This window comes from Morus notabilis, unplaced genomic scaffold, assembly GCF_000414095.1.
Source record: "Morus notabilis unplaced genomic scaffold, ASM41409v2 Scaffold991, whole genome shotgun sequence".
In the NCBI taxonomy this organism is placed as follows: domain Eukaryota; kingdom Viridiplantae; phylum Streptophyta; class Magnoliopsida; order Rosales; family Moraceae; genus Morus; species Morus notabilis.
Window position 1 is genome coordinate 86,902 of NW_010366779.1, and position 17,966 is coordinate 104,867.

General features: G+C 36.2%; 1 protein-coding gene and 1 pseudogene across 2 annotated transcripts; one reads left to right on the forward strand and one right to left on the reverse strand.

The window, feature by feature from the left end:
* Positions 1–684: 684 nt before the first annotated feature.
* On the reverse strand, positions 685–4,066 carry LOC21390499. 2 transcript variants are annotated; one of them, XR_002903345.1, is made up of 8 exons: positions 3,708–4,066; positions 3,487–3,528; positions 3,245–3,370; positions 2,627–2,862; positions 1,994–2,030; positions 1,448–1,505; positions 1,074–1,349; positions 685–909 (listed from the first exon to the last, which is right to left on the reverse strand). XR_002903345.1 is itself a non-coding variant. In XM_010111122.2 (7 exons), the coding sequence occupies exons 1-7, from the start codon at positions 3,849–3,851 to the stop codon at positions 1,258–1,260; spliced, it is 735 nt and encodes a 244-aa protein (XP_010109424.1). In that variant the 5' UTR covers positions 3,852–4,066; the 3' UTR covers positions 938–1,257. The 2 variants fall into 2 exon arrangements, 1 of the variants encoding a protein (XP_010109424.1); XM_010111122.2 differs by lacking the exon at positions 685–909 and having other exon boundaries at positions 938–1,349.
* Positions 4,067–7,598: 3,532 nt separating this feature from the next.
* On the forward strand, positions 7,599–11,241 carry LOC21390500 (annotated as a pseudogene).
* Positions 11,242–17,966: the final 6,725 nt, after the last annotated feature.

Here is a 17,966-nt window from a genome sequence, read left to right on the forward strand (position 1 = left end):
ACATAGAAATAAAGTTTAAGGAGGAAATAAATTAAATGGTAACTAGAGTATTAAATAATGAAGTAATTGGCATGATCATGGGAAAAACATTCACGTGGGAGGGGGAGAAATATTTTATATAGTGGCTAGACTTTAAAAAGAAAAAGCATCAAGTAATTGTAATATTAGGTGCGAGCACAAACAAGAAACCAATATTTAAGTGGGAGTAAGCTAACAAAATCAATAGAATACGGACAAATTAAAAGTTAAAAAAAAAAAAAAAAGAAATTAAGCAGGGACACGTCCCACTCCCCAGTATTAGATCGTTGGAAGAGACAAAATGTCATGGCGTTTTACATTGCTCATCCAGCATTAAGTGTGATAATTTTTTTTTTTTCAATTTTAAAAATAAGAAACTATGGCCCTTTAACTGCCCCTTTCTTTTTCTTTTTTTTTGTTGTTGAAGGAAACTGCTCTTTTTTCTTGTACTCTTCTCTTATAATTTGACATTCTTAATTTGATTTTAGAGTGAAAAAAGTCTAATTATAAGAGTAATTAAAGAAATGCATAAATATGCATGTTTTAGTGCTAGAGGGGCGTTAACTTTTGATTCAAAAGTCTTGGTGGATACAATTTTCTCTTTATTTTAGAAAACGCAGACGTAGTAATTATGAAATGAGCGAGCCCGAAAAAAGTTCAATGTCGCTTATCTTTTCTGTTTTTCTTACACTTACAAGTTCTTTGTCGTTTTGAATCCTAAAAAGAGCTTCAACGTCGTTTACGTACAAAAGAGCGCCATTTACCCCAAGAATCGTTGAATGGCGAGCGAAAACAACAGTTCGTATTTCCTTCACAAAACTTTGCTGTCGTCCAAGCAAGAATTAGGAAACACAAGCAATCTATCGGTTTTACTTGAAGCATGTCATTCACCTGTGAAAATTTACCATAACTTGTTTTCTTTAACGGTAATGAGGAAAAGGATACAGCAGAAACAAAAAAGTATGAAATTTACATTAATTATTAGGAATAAAAAAGATATAAATTTAGTACAAAGGACTTTGAAGGTATGGTGGCATGTACTCTTGAGACATTACCTGCCTTTATTTTATGTGTATACACAAAGGTCATCAATTAACCTCCGATATCAACCTAGCATAAGCGCTACCTCTCAAACTCTTCCTCCAAAATAAATACACTGTAATTCTTTCCGATCTACTAAACTCTGAAGAAACTTGGAATTGCTCAACGCAGCGCATCAATATCTGCCTGCTTCAACGTTTAAGAAGAATCCCGAGTTGTGCTGCCCGGTCTCTCTTTCTTTATGGCTTCATAGGAGACCATTACCTCTTTAAATTTGGCCTCAGCAGCCACTGCAACAATTAAGAGGAAACAAAGAAATCAGGAAAAACCGGAACAGAGCAATTGCAGCAGCTTACATGTAGTTCACTAACAGCGTGCAAAGTCCCACCTTTATTGTCTTGGTTCTGATCTGGGTGAAACTCCATTGCCCTGGCCCTAAATGCTGTCTAGAACTCCAAAAATAAAATAGCTTAAGTAATGCAAATATGAAAAAAGAAAATAAAAAACAAAAACAAAAATGAAAACTAGAAAACGAAAAAGAAAGATATCTTAATCTTGGTAGATTGGAGGTCTCTACTAAAATGTAGTTGAACTAAAAGCTAGGATTAATTATCATATGCTCTCCTAAACCTTCACATTAAACCTTAAACCACCCCCTGTATTTGCGATGATCTGGTTTCAGGTCCTCAAGCCAAAGGTAATAAGCTTAGACATGTCAAGTGTCTGGATTGAAATTACAATATCCTACAATATATACGTGAAGAGAAAAGTAACTTTTTCGATGTTATGAAATAATTTGGGTGACAGGTCTCTCTGCTTTCTTTTCCAAAGTTATGGCGATCCCTTTAATGAAGGGATATCAAAAAGTTATTAAGTTATCATGAGTCAAAGTATATTAAAGGGGCAGAGAGATAACATTGACTAAGAGGAGAACCTTAATCTCGGCATCTGTGTAAGGTTTTGTTCTGAACCTGTTGCAGAGAATATAAAAGGGAAAACATTACTTTCGTCAATATGATGTGGTTATATGATAACAGAAGTGCGTGTACAGCAAGATATGTCGTATGAGATACAATCATGTTTTTGACCAATTTTCGAAAGTTTGAATTGCTACGCATACAATAAAATGCGTACAGTTGATTTAGCACACAAGGTGAAAGTAACTTGTTATTTACGTACTCAGCAAACAAAATGAAACAGCTACTTAATACAGCAAAGAAACAGTTGATTTATCACTTGAGTTTACAAATAGAAGTACTTTGTTTTATAGATACGTCGTATCTTAACAGTAACACATTATTTGTCTTTACTTTTATAAATATCTAAAACTTTATACATGCTCATATAAAGACTTGATTGTGTCCAGATATATGCCGTTTGGTTCATAGGTTCCAACACAATTCAAACCTTTTTGCTACAATGTTCTTCTCTCATCAACATTAAATTTCTGTTGAAACCTATATACAAAGGGGCTATTAAGAAACTTTAAATATAAGTAGTACATGAGCAAAACAAGGCAGTTGACATTAATGCCAAATGCAAACATGTCCATATGCAACAGTCCTACCTGTCAAGGCCCAACACTGAGTAGTGATGTGATAATGAATAGCTGGTATTTTCTTTGGGAACTCTGCTGTAGTTAGTCCTTCTGTCTCTGAAGGAAGTATCCGTCTTCCAATACCAATCATCTCGCTGGAAATGTTGATGATCCGCACCATTGCCATTTTCCTTCCAGCTCTCGTAGCCCCTTTTGTATTTGTTCCTCTCTCTATTGAACACGCTTTGCATACGCCGTATTCGTTCCTACAAAGTTCAAGATAATCAATCACATTCTTGAGTTAATCCAGGCATGTTTCCTAATTCCTAAACCTATGCAGTAAAGAATTAGTTGAAACTATAAGGCGCTAAAAATCAAATCAGATTTCACGCATAATACCAATGCAGTTTCAGATGAACTTTTTATCATCTCAAACTTCAAACAATCAACTTTATCAATTTCTAAAAAGAACAACTCTAATGGATCAACTACATAAAAAGCCTCCCAATCCAGATTCTTATTCACTACTTTAATTGATGAAATAGTAAAAACTTATGCATAAAATAGAGTTTAAAAAAACAGAGAGAGAGAGAGAGAGAGAGAGAGAGAGAGAGAGAGAGAGAGAGATTGAAGAATTCTGAAACTTACTACTCTCTCCATTTCTTCTTCGTACTCCTCTTGCATCCGACGGTTGTATCTTCTCCATGCTTCCTCTCGAAAAGACGATTGAAACGATTTCCCAGATCCTCCTTTAAAAGATTGTGTCCTGCTTAACTTTTTGTAATCCCAACAGCAAATTGTAATGATCAGCTTCCATAGCAAATTAGCATATGCAATTCGTTTAAACCACATAAAACGCTAATAAATGAGAAAGTGCGTATTTGTCTTACCTGAGAGTAGAACCAACCAACAGTCCTCCGCAACTGACCGACCTGCCAAACACCAAACAACCATCAAATAAGATAAAACTTACCTTTTTTTTCTTCAATCTTCAATTCAAAAAAAAAAAAAAATGCTTTTTTTTTTTTTTTTTAAATTTTTTTTTTTTTTTTTTCAGCTCAAATAAGGTCCAAACAAAGTTGAATTGCAGAAATATAGGCTATAAACTTACAGCGAAAGTGGTGGCGGTGGCGCCAATTAAACCGAAGAGGAAAATTCCCCAAAGCTTCAACTCCGCCGGCTCCTTCTCTTGGTACGGCCTGTTTGGCGACGGCCACGGATTATCCTTATTCCGATTATCGCTGTTTTCGCTCATCTTCCCCGAGATCGGAACTTCAAAAAGCTCGAATTCAGAGATTACAGTTCGAAGATGCTGCTAATTGGAAATTGAAACCCTAAGAGCATGATTAGGGTTTCTTCTTCGTTTCGCTTTTCCAAAATTTTTTTTTTTTTCGGTTTCTATTCTGATCGATTTTGGAAGAGAAGTGTGAGGCAGCAATTGGGACGGAAGCGTCTCCGGTGTAATCAATCGTTCATAACTTATCTTACGCCGTTAAGCAATGTGTTGATACATGGCAGACGAGTGGATATTGATGCCGTTATATGGATGACAAACGACATTGTTTCGTATATACGTTGGTTTTTCGAACCAAACGTTATGTCGTGTGGTTCTTGTGATGAAATGTCGTTTACAAATTACGACAAAAAGACATCAAATATTGAAATATATTATCTACTCAGAAAACGACATTTCGTAAAATTTAGTAAAGGAAACGACATATCCTTGGTATACCATATCTTTTATTATGATAATGAGTGTCGTTCTATGATGACAAACAACTCATCCTTTTGGAAACTAATGCCGTTTAGCATGTAATGTCGTTTTATATTAATGAAAGAAACGACGCATCGTTTCTAATCCATGAAAGCAAAACGACATACTATATATTTTACAAATATCTTCCCAAAACAAAAAGTCACTTGAATCTAAAAGAAGGAAACGACATATATTTGGTATTCATGTCGTTTACTCCTAAAACGATAGGTGATGGATTTTTTTATTTTTATTTTTATTTTTTTGCTTTAAGGGAACAACATATCTAAGTTGAATTTATTCGGCAAAATTAGATGTCCTTTATTTCTTGTTTTGGACGCAATGGAATCACGATTTGGTCCTGTGAGTGATAAAATGACATGTTGTTCACTATCCATGTCGTTTTATTTTATTTATTTATTTATTTTTAGGGAAATGCGTTTTTAACTAAACGCTATGCTATTTTGCAAAGACTAAATGTCGTTTGGTGCTAATTATAGACAGGAAAGCCTGGAGAGGTCTTTTATTATAGTGTATATAGTAAAGGATATATCATTTATCAATGTCGTTTACTACCGATCTCTTAATACTGTGTGGATATTTGTTGTTGTAACAAGAAGAATGTATCATATAGAGTCATTTGCTTTATAGAAGACAACTCTGACTGTTCTTTTTCTTTTTTTTTTTAATGGATTTTAGGTATGTGTCGTGTATTCATGTACAACCGACATGTTGTTTTATTCTTGAACGCCATGTCGCTCTGTCCTCACGGGAAAACGACCTGTTAATTACTGAGTGGAATACAAACGAAATACGTTCCCAAGGGCATGGGAGCCGTAAACGACATGCCACTAGTGGACCGCTAAATATAAATTCTCAAATTAGAAAAAGGAGAAGAAGAAAAAAAAAAAAAAAAACAACACCCGTTGATGTCACTTACGTCACCACCATCCATGCTCATTTGGGTTCAATTCCCAAAACAGACTTTCTTAACAAAATCGAAAATCCCACTCTCTCTCTCTCTCTCTCTCTCTCTCTCTCTCTCTCTCTCTCTCTCTCTCTCTCTCTCTGTGCAGTCTGCACAGACAAAGTCGGATCTAGCACAAATGTGGGTTCTTTAGCCACCGTTTTCCGGTACGTGATTCTCATATCTTTACTCCAATGTATGCTTTTGATTTATTCCTCAATGTCTCTTTCTTTCTCTTTTTTCCAATACGAATCCGCCTTAAATCACATTCGTTTCAAATCTTGAATCTTTTTTCGCTGAACGACGAGATTCGATTGTAGTTTGAAGCAGCTTCTATACATACATACATACATACATACATATATATATATATATATATATATATGAAATTACGTAGATAAGAGAAGCCATGTCGAGGAGGCCAGTTAATCCGTCTCGGCGACTGGGAGACAGCGGAGGTTCTCTGATCCCAGGCTCGTACCATTCCAAGCAAAAGTCTTCTCCAATCGTCTCCGTCGGCCTCCTTGTCTTCGTGGTATTTTACAAAATCTTCGATTTTCGTTATTAATCAGATTCAAGCATGCTTAATTGCCCAGTTTCTGGTAGTTACGTTCGTCTGTTTTTCTGTTGCATTCCGTTTTTTTTTTTTTTGTGTGTGTTCTAGGGAGCGGTGCTTTTTCTCGCATATTCCTTCAGTAACCGAGGGTACATGTCGTTTTCTTTTCTTTTCTTTTCCCCTTCTTTGTCATGACGAGGATTTAGTGTTAATATAACAGGTGGACATGGGAACATTACAGGGGCTGAGGTAAATATTATTAACTTAGCTTCTTTTATTTGGTTCACCTTTTTATTTTTTTATTTTTTTTGGGAACTTACATCATGTGATCAGGTGTGATGTCTGATTAGCGTGCAACATTTAGTTGGTTTAGCGGTTTTGAAAATTAGTGTGGTATTTTGGATTTGCTAATTTTATTTTTTGTTCAATGCTCAACAATGCGGTTAATGATTCAGTTGTGAGTGATACTTTCTTCCCTGGTCGAGGCCCGAAGGTTTCCTTTGGGAGGATTTACTTGCTACTTACTAGGATAATTAAGTTATCATGCAACTCACAAATGAAGCTGCCTAAGATAGTTGCATTATGCTTTTGTACTTGCATGAAAATGGGAAAGTTGTTAGAAACTAATGTTTGAATTTAACATATTTGAGGGCCCATTTAGTTCGCTGATTCGAGTTTTTAATTTGAGTTTAGACGTGATTTTATATGAAAATTTTTGACTGTAGCAAAAAAATTAGATGTGACTGTTTCTGAGAGCTTTTTACTGTAACAAAACTCGAATTCTAAACTCGAATCGGTGAAATGAATGAGACCTGAATCAAACCATAAACTGGTTTGGTTGTCCTAGAACTTACTATTATCAGATTAAAACTAGGTTGCGAATAAAGAGCTTTTATTGAGCAAATGTGCTTTTTTCTTCCTCCTTTTTAAGTATATCTCTTTAAAGTTTCACCCAACTCAAAAAAATGATTTATCAATCAATTAAAAAAAACTCCACGGCCAATCTTATGTATCTTTTTCATTTCACCATTGCTGCTGTAACAAACAAAACTTGAACAAGTTTAAAAATGGTTCTTAGATAAATGCAAATTGCCATGAAGTCCTACTTGATTGAAGATCCTTAATGGCCCCTGCTTTTAAGTTTACTCCATTCATTTGTTGAGCGACAGAGCTTTGGGGGCAAAGAATTATCGGTAAAAAAGCACAAATGAAACCAACATAATGAAGGAAAAGTAAAAGCCCAAATACAAGAAAAAGCACAAACGAACGGTTTCAAAAAAAAAAAAAAAAAAGTCAAAATGAATGGATACAAAAAAGCACAATGTAACGAAACCCATTTATATAAGCACAGACGAAAAAGGTAAAATCATTTACTGAAGGATGTTATTTAACTTATTTACGTATTAAATGGGTTAAAAAATGAATAAAAAAACAGGTATAAAAAAAAGCGTTAACAGACTTGAAAAAGATGGATGACAGTCTTGTAAATATGATTAGAAAAGGTGACTTATTGTTAAGTGTGTTTTTTTAAAAGAGCTAAAGTGACAAGTGACAAACAAAGAGACTAGCATATGAAATAGAGTCTGTAATAGAGCCTGTAATAGCCTGTATTTAGCATTTCTCTTATAAGAATTTAAGTTAGTTCTATTGGTTTATGATTTGTTATCATGTCCCATGTCTTAGATCTTAACTTTTTTTTTTTTTTTGGGCATCATCAGGAGGTGATTATTCATGCACCATGGAGGTTCAACGAGCATTTCATATTTTAAAGAAAGCATATGGTGATAGCATGCACAAAGTATTGCATGTTGGCCCGAGACTTGTTCAGTAGTTTCTAAGTTGCTAAAAGAGGAAGAAACTGAAGCTTGGGGTGTGGAACCATACGACATAGAGGACGCAGATAGACACTGCATTGCAGAGCTCTTGTACAGAAAGGCATTGTGCAGCGTGTTGCTGATGTCAAGTTTCGGGGAAAAATCTTTTTCTCTTGTAATTGTTTCAGATACATTGGATTATCTATCTCCAAGATATCTCAACAAGACCCTCCCGGTTCTTGCAAGAGTATCAGCTGATGGCCTAGTAATCTTTACAGGTGAACAAATTTTACGTCTTGGCGGTCAGGCTTCATAAACATATGATGATCTTGCACTGAAGCCAAAGAGCACATCTTTTTCGGTGATCATAATATTTCTGTTTGAGTTTTTATATGCTTTAAATATGTCATTTCTGTTTGCTTTTGTTTTAGAAATATGTCTTTCAATGCCTTCGGATATCGTCCTTAATTAGTTGTGTTTACAGACAAACATGATATATGATTGTTTGACTCTACAATAACATCTTTTGATTTTTGCTATTTAATTCAGGCTATCCTGGTCATCGGAGAGCTAAAGTTGCAGAAGTCTCCAAATTTAGAAGGGCGGTAAGTGATTGTTCCTTTTAGTTTCATATTACTTTCTTTTGGTTGATTATGTTGTTGTTAAAAGACTAAAGAAGTGATATATGATTGTAAAACTAATATTTACGTCCATTTAGAGCCCTACAATCTCTCTGCATGAAAGAGATAGTGAGTGAGGGCGAGGGTGAAGAAGAGATATAGGAACTTGAGAGAGAGCCTTTTCAACTTCAAAATCCGTCCACATAAGTAACTAATTGATCGGTCCTGCAATTGAACATCCCGTTTGTCGAGATTCGTGAAGAGTTGTCAATAAAGCAGAATTTCACCAAGTTTGATTTATGTGGCCAGCTTTTCGTAATCTTTTCTTCTATTCGTCTCAACAAGTTAAAAGAAAATAACTTAGGTCTCGTTCACTTCGCGGATTTGAGTTTTCAATTTGAATTGAGATGTGACATTTTTTAAGAGCTTTTAATTATAGCAAAAAAAGTTATATGTGACATTTTTTGAGAACTTTTAATTATAAAAACTTAAAATTAAAAACACGAATCGGTAAAATAAACATGGTTTCAGTCTCAAGAATTTCAAGCTTGCTAGGCGTTTTGCTCCGGACTGAAAAGTACTTGTAAAATTTTTACTTTTAGTTATTCCATTGAAAACGTGATATTGATCACACATTTTCTTCCTTTAAAGGCTAAATTGAGGAGCTCATCACGGTGGGTCAAGTATTTTAGCCAGAATAACTTGGAGCAGAATGATTGAGATGATTTTTGAGGAGCAGAACTTTTAATTATATAGAAAAAATGTTGTTCATGAAAAGGAAGAGGCAAGAAGAGGGGGTTCACGGGAGGGGAGACCGAGAATGAGATTGTGAACCCTAATGTTAGCGAGCCTAGGGTAGAACTTAGGCAGTTCGGCTTAGGCCGAAAGCTTAGGGGTATGTTGTGCGGGTTGGGTTGGGGATTGCGGGTTGGCCATAACAACCCGCAATCTGCTCCAAACACTTCAAGCCAGAGGTATAATGAGCCACAAATTTAAAAATAATATTGCGGGTTGCTTTTTTCGACTTGGGTTGGGGCGGGGTGAATTGGGTTTGCGGGTTGTTCGGGTTTATGAACAGCCCTAAGAAACATAACCTAACATCATCAAGCGATGTAAGACATATAATCAAGTGTATCAAGTATGAGGAACAACATAGAAACTAACATCATCAAGCGATGCAAGACATATAAATTATCCCCCAACACGCAAGACAACGTTGAAATCAGGCTTAAGAGGGCCATGATACCTCCTCCATTCACAGGTGCTATATTTTCTAACGTCCACTGAAATCTCAGTAAGCTGCAGAAAACATAAACAAGGACTTAAAAGTACCCTGTGAAATGGCAAACACACACAACCCCAAACAGCTCGATACTAATCTTGCATACCCGATTGAAGACATCACACCACATGTTATTAGAGGGATCTCCAATCTTGTTTTGACCCTGTGTTAACAAGGAAAATTACCGAGAGAGAGAGAGAGAGAGAGAGGAAGAAGCGAGATCAAGTGAGGGAATGAAGGACTACCACTGCCAGACCCACAGCAAGATCAGGCAACGAAGGTGTCATATGTCTCACCACTGCAAACAAAAATTTAATATTAGTGGCCGAATTTATTCATAGCAATCAAATGCATTTAATTTTAACGAATTGCATACCAGCCATGGCTAGCCAAAACAACATTCCAACCTGCTCTTCTGGACATTTTCGCAGCTTCAATGCTCTTCGTCACACTTTTCATTTGGTTCACCTACAATGCAAACCAAATGGTTCAAAATATCATATAACTATTAAGAACAGGCCGTAATGTCATATCGAACTCAAAACGTAAGAGAACAGAACGTGCTGGAACCTCGAGAAGAAGAGCATTGCATGTTTTCTGCTTGATTGCCTTCTCAACCTCAATCCTCTAAAACATAAGCAGACATGGCAAAGTTCTCAGCATCTTGCTCTTTCAGCTAATGAACTCAGGAACTTGTTTTAATTGCAAAAAAAAAAAAAAAAAGGAATTAAGAACTGAGATGATACCATATAGCTATAAATTAATTTTAAAATTTTAATTGTCAAAATTTTGAATTATTGGAGGAGGACTTTTCCAGAAAAATTAATGGAAGGAATATCCAGTTGGGATCAAGTTAGTGTGGGGAGAAAAGCATAAGTACAAAATAGTGGTCCCTTTCTTCTTTTTCAATTGCTTCCCCACACTCATAGGATTTTCAATTGTCTTTTTTTTTTGGTCTCTCCTTTGATCACTGGTCAACATTTCAAGAATATGTTTTTTTTTTTTTTTTTTTTTTTTTTTTCCCTTTTTCCTCTGTCCTCCTCTCTTCTCAGCCTCAAAAATTTATTTTTCTTGGTTGTTCGATGCATCAAATTTTAGATGGTGTCTCGTATAAGACAATGGAGTCATTCACTTAAGATTGTCTGCAACCAAAGTTTAGACACTGTCCCATTGGAGACAAACTATAAATTAACTATTATGCAAGTAAATCATTCTTTTTTTTCCACTTTAAAAAAAGAGATTATTAGTGTCATTCTATCCTAATACCGGACCCATCAATATAATGAAAAGAAGTTGATGGATATGTCATAGCACACTCGGCTGCAAATTCCATTGACTGAGGATAGATCCAATAATGGGGTGATAAAGTATCAAATTCTGTACACGTCTTATAAGCATAAAGGAAAAAAAAAAAAAAAATCCTTACCGTTGTTCTAACTCGTTGGTGGTTAAACCCACCAAGTTTGAAGCTATATGGTACTTACTCTACCAAAGATATTAGACGAAAAATTAATTTATAGAAGAAAATCCATTATTGTTAGCCCGAATAACTTGGAGCAGAATGAAGCTGCTAGCAAGAAGTTTGAGCAGGCGGCAACAAAGATGTCATATTTCTGGAGCTGCCAAGTTTTCCACCTCATGCCATTACATTGACATCTTTAACTTGATATGATTTTTTCAGTCTTGAAGATCCTTGCGTAGAATAAGAATTTATTATTTTTTATTACATCTTAGATATATTATCAACAGGGCACAATCCCCCCCTCCCCCCCCCGATAATTTTTGTTTTACAGAATCTCTTTTATTTTTTGACGGAGTTTTATTGAAAGTAAAACATTCATAGGCGCGGTATGCACAGATTGATGTAACTTGTATTAGAGTTCTGTATATGATATAGGGAGATTTGAGTTTAGTAGTTGTTTTTATATTTTATTGTTGTTTGTTTTAGCTTATGATTTTACTTAGTTTTGTATTATTTGTTATTTTGTTATCATTCTTTATGTAAGTTATAAATAGCCACTTGCCTATATAATAGGGAAACTTTAAATATTTTGATAATTGAATTAGAGTTGAGTTTCTCTCCAATTTGATGGTATCTTCCCCTTGTAGGGTTTCTTTAGGTAGACTTTGATCGTTGAGTTCGTCTTCTATCTAGAGTTAGGCTGGTAAAATCTCATTTTTCTCTATTCTGCTGCATTAGTTGGTATAAGAGAACTTGGTTCTTTTATGAGTAGGTACGATAACCATAGACAACGATTAGAACCACTTAGAGCTCAAGTTTAAGTCGGACTAAACGGGTTGACCTGAGACCCACCATTATTAGCTAAGGCCACCTCGACCCTAACTTTTTGAGCTTAGAACTAAGTTATGTTGATCTAAAGTTCCAAACATCATATTTTTAAATTTTTTTTAAAAGTACCTTATAAAAATATAGACTGAGCCGACCATAATCTTTTTGAATTTAAAGTTGAATTGAGCCGATCTTCTCTCTTTTTAGAGTCGGCTCGGCCCAGGCCAAAATTTTACCTCCAGCCGCTGAGCCCAGACACAGGCCAGTGGCTCAAACTTACACCTCAAGAGCCACCGGAGTCGTGGTGTTGAGTGCCCACCAACGACTGCGTTCTCCACCACCTATCCATACGTAATCATCCAACATCTCGACCACTACTTCACCACCATCACCGCCCACCATCTTACCTCTCTTCATGACCATTACCACCCACGACATCACTCCCAAACTAGAAACAACAGCAATCACCATAACCATCAACACACTCAAACTCATAATCACATATCAGATACGACCTTTACTCCTTACACATATGCATTCTTACAACTCAGTCATGGCCAACAATTCAAACCAAACAGAGAGTATTTTCCTAATGGACTCGAGCACCCGTGAGTGGAGCTTCGGGATTCTTCGGATCGAAAATCACAAAACCCATACCTGAGTCGGCAAATCGCCTGCGGAAACCTCCGTAGTTATGGCGGCGCCATGGATCATTGTTACAAACAGTGCCTGATCGCTGGTGACACAAGATCCTTTGCGCTCGTTAGTGTTTTGCTCTCACAAAAAATTTAAAATTTAAATGTTAAAATTAAGAATTACTGGCATGAATCGGGGAGTTTTGCAACTAAAATGACGAGAAGCTTCGAGATCCGCGACTTTCTTCGAAGTCCCCAACTTCCCTCGACGGCAGCCCTCGTCGACCTCTTTCCTTGACGGACGACTCCGCGATTCCAGCACAAGATCCAGAGAAGGCTGCGGGAGCTGGAGCGTCGAATCCGAGATCTGAAGATGAGCGAAGCCGGAGTTGCAAAATAGGAAGCGAGCTCGAACGTTCACCAAAACGCGAACGCCGATGAGAGAGGACTGGAATTGGTCAGAGCTGGCGTGGTTTGAGCGGCGAAGATGTCCAGAGAGGTGGCGAACTCCTTCCCACCATGGCGGCGGCACTAGCATAGGCGCTCATCTCTGTTCGAGCTATCTCCCATGTTTGCAGCTCACGTGCAGCCTAATGGGCTGAAGAAGATTGACTCCTAAGAGAAATTGGGCTTAATTAAGACTATAGGAGGGGAACCAAATCAAGAGCACTTGGGCCCAATTGAGATTCTTACGCCCAGCCAGCTACCCAACAAGCAATTTGGTCCAAATATCCATCATTTGCACAAGTCCAGCAAGCAGCATGACCAAGAAGAAAAACAATCAGAATTCAAATCTACTTTAGCCAAATGTAATCAATCAGAAATTACTTCTTTCGACATTTTGATGGCAAATGTGACCCCATAGATGATTTCTTTGATTGAATGCAATGTGCGGATCATTATTTTGATTATATGAATGTAGAAGAAGAAAAACAAGTTAAATTGTTGGTGAGTAAATTAAAGGGACATTCTCAAGCTCTTTGGAGTCGATTAGTTCACCAAAGAAAGAAAGAGAGAAAGATTCCGTGCACAATTGGGCAACGATGAGACAACTCTTTAAGTGAGCAATTTCTTTTAACTCCCTTTTATGCAATTTTATTCCAACAATATTGCAATTGTGAGCAAAGGAACCAATCGGTATTGGAATATGGTCAAGAGTTCCAAAAGCTAAGTATGGTGCTTGATGTTTATGAATTTGAGATTCAGCGAGTTGCTAGATTTATTCGCAGATTAAAGAAAGAAATTCGGGATGAAATATTTAATTGGCCGCTATGCTCTATCAGAATTTAGCAACAAAAGTTAAATGTGATCTTGTGAAACTTGGTGAGAGCACTTTTGAAAAAGGGAGAGTTGATTACTGATGGCTTAGTTGATGGTTTAATTGTGGATGAGTTTGAATTGATGAAAGATGGCTTAGTTGTTGATGAGTATGGCTTAGTTGTTGATGAGTTTGAATTGAAGAAAGATGGCTTAGTCGTGGGTGCACTTGAATTGAAGAAGGATCTTAATTGGTTCATTAGCAATCTTGATCCATTTCACATTCATCTTGTTAGACACCTCACTAGTGCATTGAGTGGTTTCAAGACCAAAGGAGTGAGACGCCGTCAATGGCGAATAGTTTGGTCTTTTCAGTGTTCTATTGGAAGGTCACTTTAGTGCCAGTATGGATTTGGAATGAGCTTTGAAGGGACTTTTTGGTTGGAGTCTACCATTCCCACAAGACCAATCTCTTTTGTGTTGACTTCTTCGAGCTTCATTCATTCTACATTATTGCTAGCTACTATTGGTTCATCTTCGAGTGCTTCTACCGAACTCGAGGTCGAGTTCTTTTTTGATAGACATAATGAACTGATGTAGGGAGATTTGAGTATTAGTAGTCATTTTTTATATTTTATTTGTCGTTGGTTTTAGTTGAAGAATTTAACTTAGGTTTCTTATTAGTATATCATTTATCTTACTTGTTATTTTGTTATTGTTTTCTATGTAAGCTATAAATAGTCACATTGCTTATGTAATAGGGAGACTTCAAATATTTTGATAATTGAATTAGAAGTGAGTTTCTCTCCAATTCGAGGGTATCTTCCCTTTGTGGGGTTCTTTTAGGTAGACTTGGACCGTTGAATCCGTCTTCTGTCTAGTTTAGGCTAGTAAAATCTCGTTTTCCTCCATTCTGCTGCTTCAATATATATGCAGTTTTACAAGAAAGTAAGTGAAAGTGCTACGTCTGGTCCGATCAATTCATATAATTTGTACACATGTTTTATGCATGGTTGAAAATTTCAGACATAAATCAAATGAAAAATTAGAAGTTATGTAACGATCTAAACTATGGCATGTACGTTAAAGAGACCATTTAAGGAGATAACAAGATTTTTCATAATTATCATATGGATATTAATGCACCTCAATAGAATGAAATGGTTATTTATAAAAAAAAAAAAAAGAGAGAGCGAAATAATTTTGCGGTATAATTAACCGAGAAAATGTCATTGTGTTGGGTTTGAGTCAACCTCAACAGAACGAAATGGTTATTTATCAAAAAAAAAAAAAAAAAACATAAAGAGAGAGAAAGAAATAATTTTGCGGTATAATTAACCGAAAAAATGTCATTGTGTTGGGTTTGAGTTAACACAATCTTCTTCTTCTTCCTCCTCCTCCTCCTCTTCTTAGTTATGACATGCTTGCAACATTGAATAATTAGTTTTGATATTTTCTTGCAATATGCATCCGCACGCACTATATCACTACAACAAAAAAGCTTATTTGCGACAACAGAATGTCGTCGTAAATAACTACATTATCGTCAGAAATAATATATTTGTGACGACATGTCGTCGCAAAAAACTAGACATAAATAATATATTTGCGATGACAGAGTTTTGAGATGTCATTGCTAATACATTAGCGACGACAGTCGTCGTGAATAAGTCATCACGAATGTTCCGTCAAACATGTCATTGATGATGGCGTGTCCTAAATTATTTGCGATGACAAATGTCATCACAAAAGTTTCTAAAACCTTCTAAAACCTTTTGTGACTATAGGCTTCAAAGTGCCGTCGCTAGTAATGTAGACTATTTGCGACAACATTTTAGATTTGTTGTTGTAAAATTTGTTTTTTTTTTTTTTTTTGCCGTACTTTTCTAATAATATTAATGATTAAATATATAAATTAGAAGAAAATTTAAAAATAAAATAATAAAATCGATATTTGCTAATAAAATATTGATATAAAATAGTCAACACAATAATAAAATAAGTCTTAAAAAGTAAATTAATCAAGAAATACTAAAAATTATTGATAATAAGAAAAATAAAAGCAGGTATTTTAATCTCCTAAATTAACAGCATCGTCGTCCTCATCCTCGTCTTTTTCGTTTTGCTCAGGCGGTAGATGAACCAACGGTTAGGGACGGTTAATTGGTAAGAATTTGATGTTGGGATTCATCGAGCGCACGAATTCCATCATGATCTGCTAGTTGTCGAACATGTTGCATTGCTTGATGTAGAGGTTGTTAAGCCAGTTTTGGACATACTGGGGCAAATTAATTGAAGACGACTCGTCCGATTTGAAGCAGATTATGAGGTGGAAGCGCTTGAACGATTCCTCCGTGGTAGTGTCGGTCCTACTCCTTTAGTGTGTCTTCTGCGCTTGCCCAAGACTTGGGACATAATCCCCTCCTCATTGACTGCCGTAGATGAACCTTCGCCAGCAGACTGTGTCATCTGCGTGGTTCTTTCCCCTTCCATCCGAGCCTGCAAAGGTAAATGAAATAAAAATGAATAAAAATATTATAATATGTTGTGTTAAATATGAAAAGAGAAATAAATTTAAAATTTATTTACAAATGCATGTTCCGCGTCCAGATTGACAAAACTCTGCCCATGCCGGTGCATGTCACCCTAATTGTCAATTAATGATCTTAGCTCCTGGATGTCGAGATTTGCCTAATCAAGTTGAACGTGTTAGAATAATTATTGAGCCAAAGTGACAAAAACTTAACAAGTATACAAATTAGTATTACCTTATCGAAACGATGCTGGAAATATGACTTTCTACCATGGAAGTTAGACCACTTTTGACTGCCACGGTATTGTTGATTTGTAGCATATTTTTTCTAGTAATGATCATAGATGAATTAGTAACATACTTAATTATTAAATAAATCAATTAATCAAAAATAAGAAGACATAATGAAATTGAACATGAAAAACAGGGGACATAAAACGATCACAACAAGGTCCCTATTGCTCTTTTAAACTCAAGTTGTTAGGAGCATTTTGCCTAATAAAATCCTCCTTTTCTGCCCCTCCCATCTTCTGAAAGTGTCTGTGCAAGGTAGTCTTCCAGTCCTTGTATTATTTACTGGCTTCACGGTCGACTACATCTCTAATGATGCCGTTGTCGCGGTTGTAGTCGAGGTTAAACCAATCTTAGGACACATTAAAAAATCAACATGCAATTTTGAATCCTCCTTTTGTGCTATTCAGGCACATCATTCCAAGCGTTGTAGTGTAGGTCACAGATATCTCTAAACCTAATCGAGCGTTTCTTGGTTACCGAGTGAATTCAGGATACTTCATATCTAAATCTTTCCACTCCCTACCATCAACTGGATGACACATTAAGTCTGGATCCTTCAAATGCCCCCGCATGTGCCACGTTATTTTCTTTGCAGTGTGATGCGAGCTATACAGGCACCTAAATCGATCCTTCAAAGGAAGATACCATAAGACTTTTTGTGGTACTTTTTATCTTTTGTTTTTTTTACTCTTCCAACGACTAGTGTTATATACTGGACAAACCTGTAGATCGGTATTCTCCTTCCAGAATAACGCACAATCATACTTACAAACATGTATTACTTTGTAGCCCAAACTGAGTTTACCCAATTTCATCTTCACCTTGTAATAAGAATCTGGAAGTTTAATCCCTTCAGGAAATGCATCTTTCAACAGCTTCCAAACAGAGTTCATATACTCATTGGCCCATTTGTAGAGCACCTTTAAATGCATCAGTCTCACAACAAATTCAATGACGAATACTTAGTACACCCTGGATACAATGTTGATTCGAGCTCGTATAACAACTCTTTAAATTCATCGTGCTACGCATCACCTAACACCTCAGCTTGTACTTCGTCCGGCATGTCATGATCGAAGTTATTTCCAACAACATCATGTATAACTGCAACCATCTCGTCAACTGATTCATTTATTGCGTTGGTCGCAACATCGTTGTATACAAAGTATTGAAAGCATATCGGTGTATGTGTGCTCTAACTGTTTCTATTGAAAAACACTTATAGTTTAAACACCTCCGACAAGGATAACTTGTACAACCGTTGATGGTCTTTGGCAATGTTGATAAAAGCAGATAACCCTTCCCAATACTGATCAGACAATCGATTTTTCATATGTATCTAACTCTTGTACATTGTTATCTTGAGTAT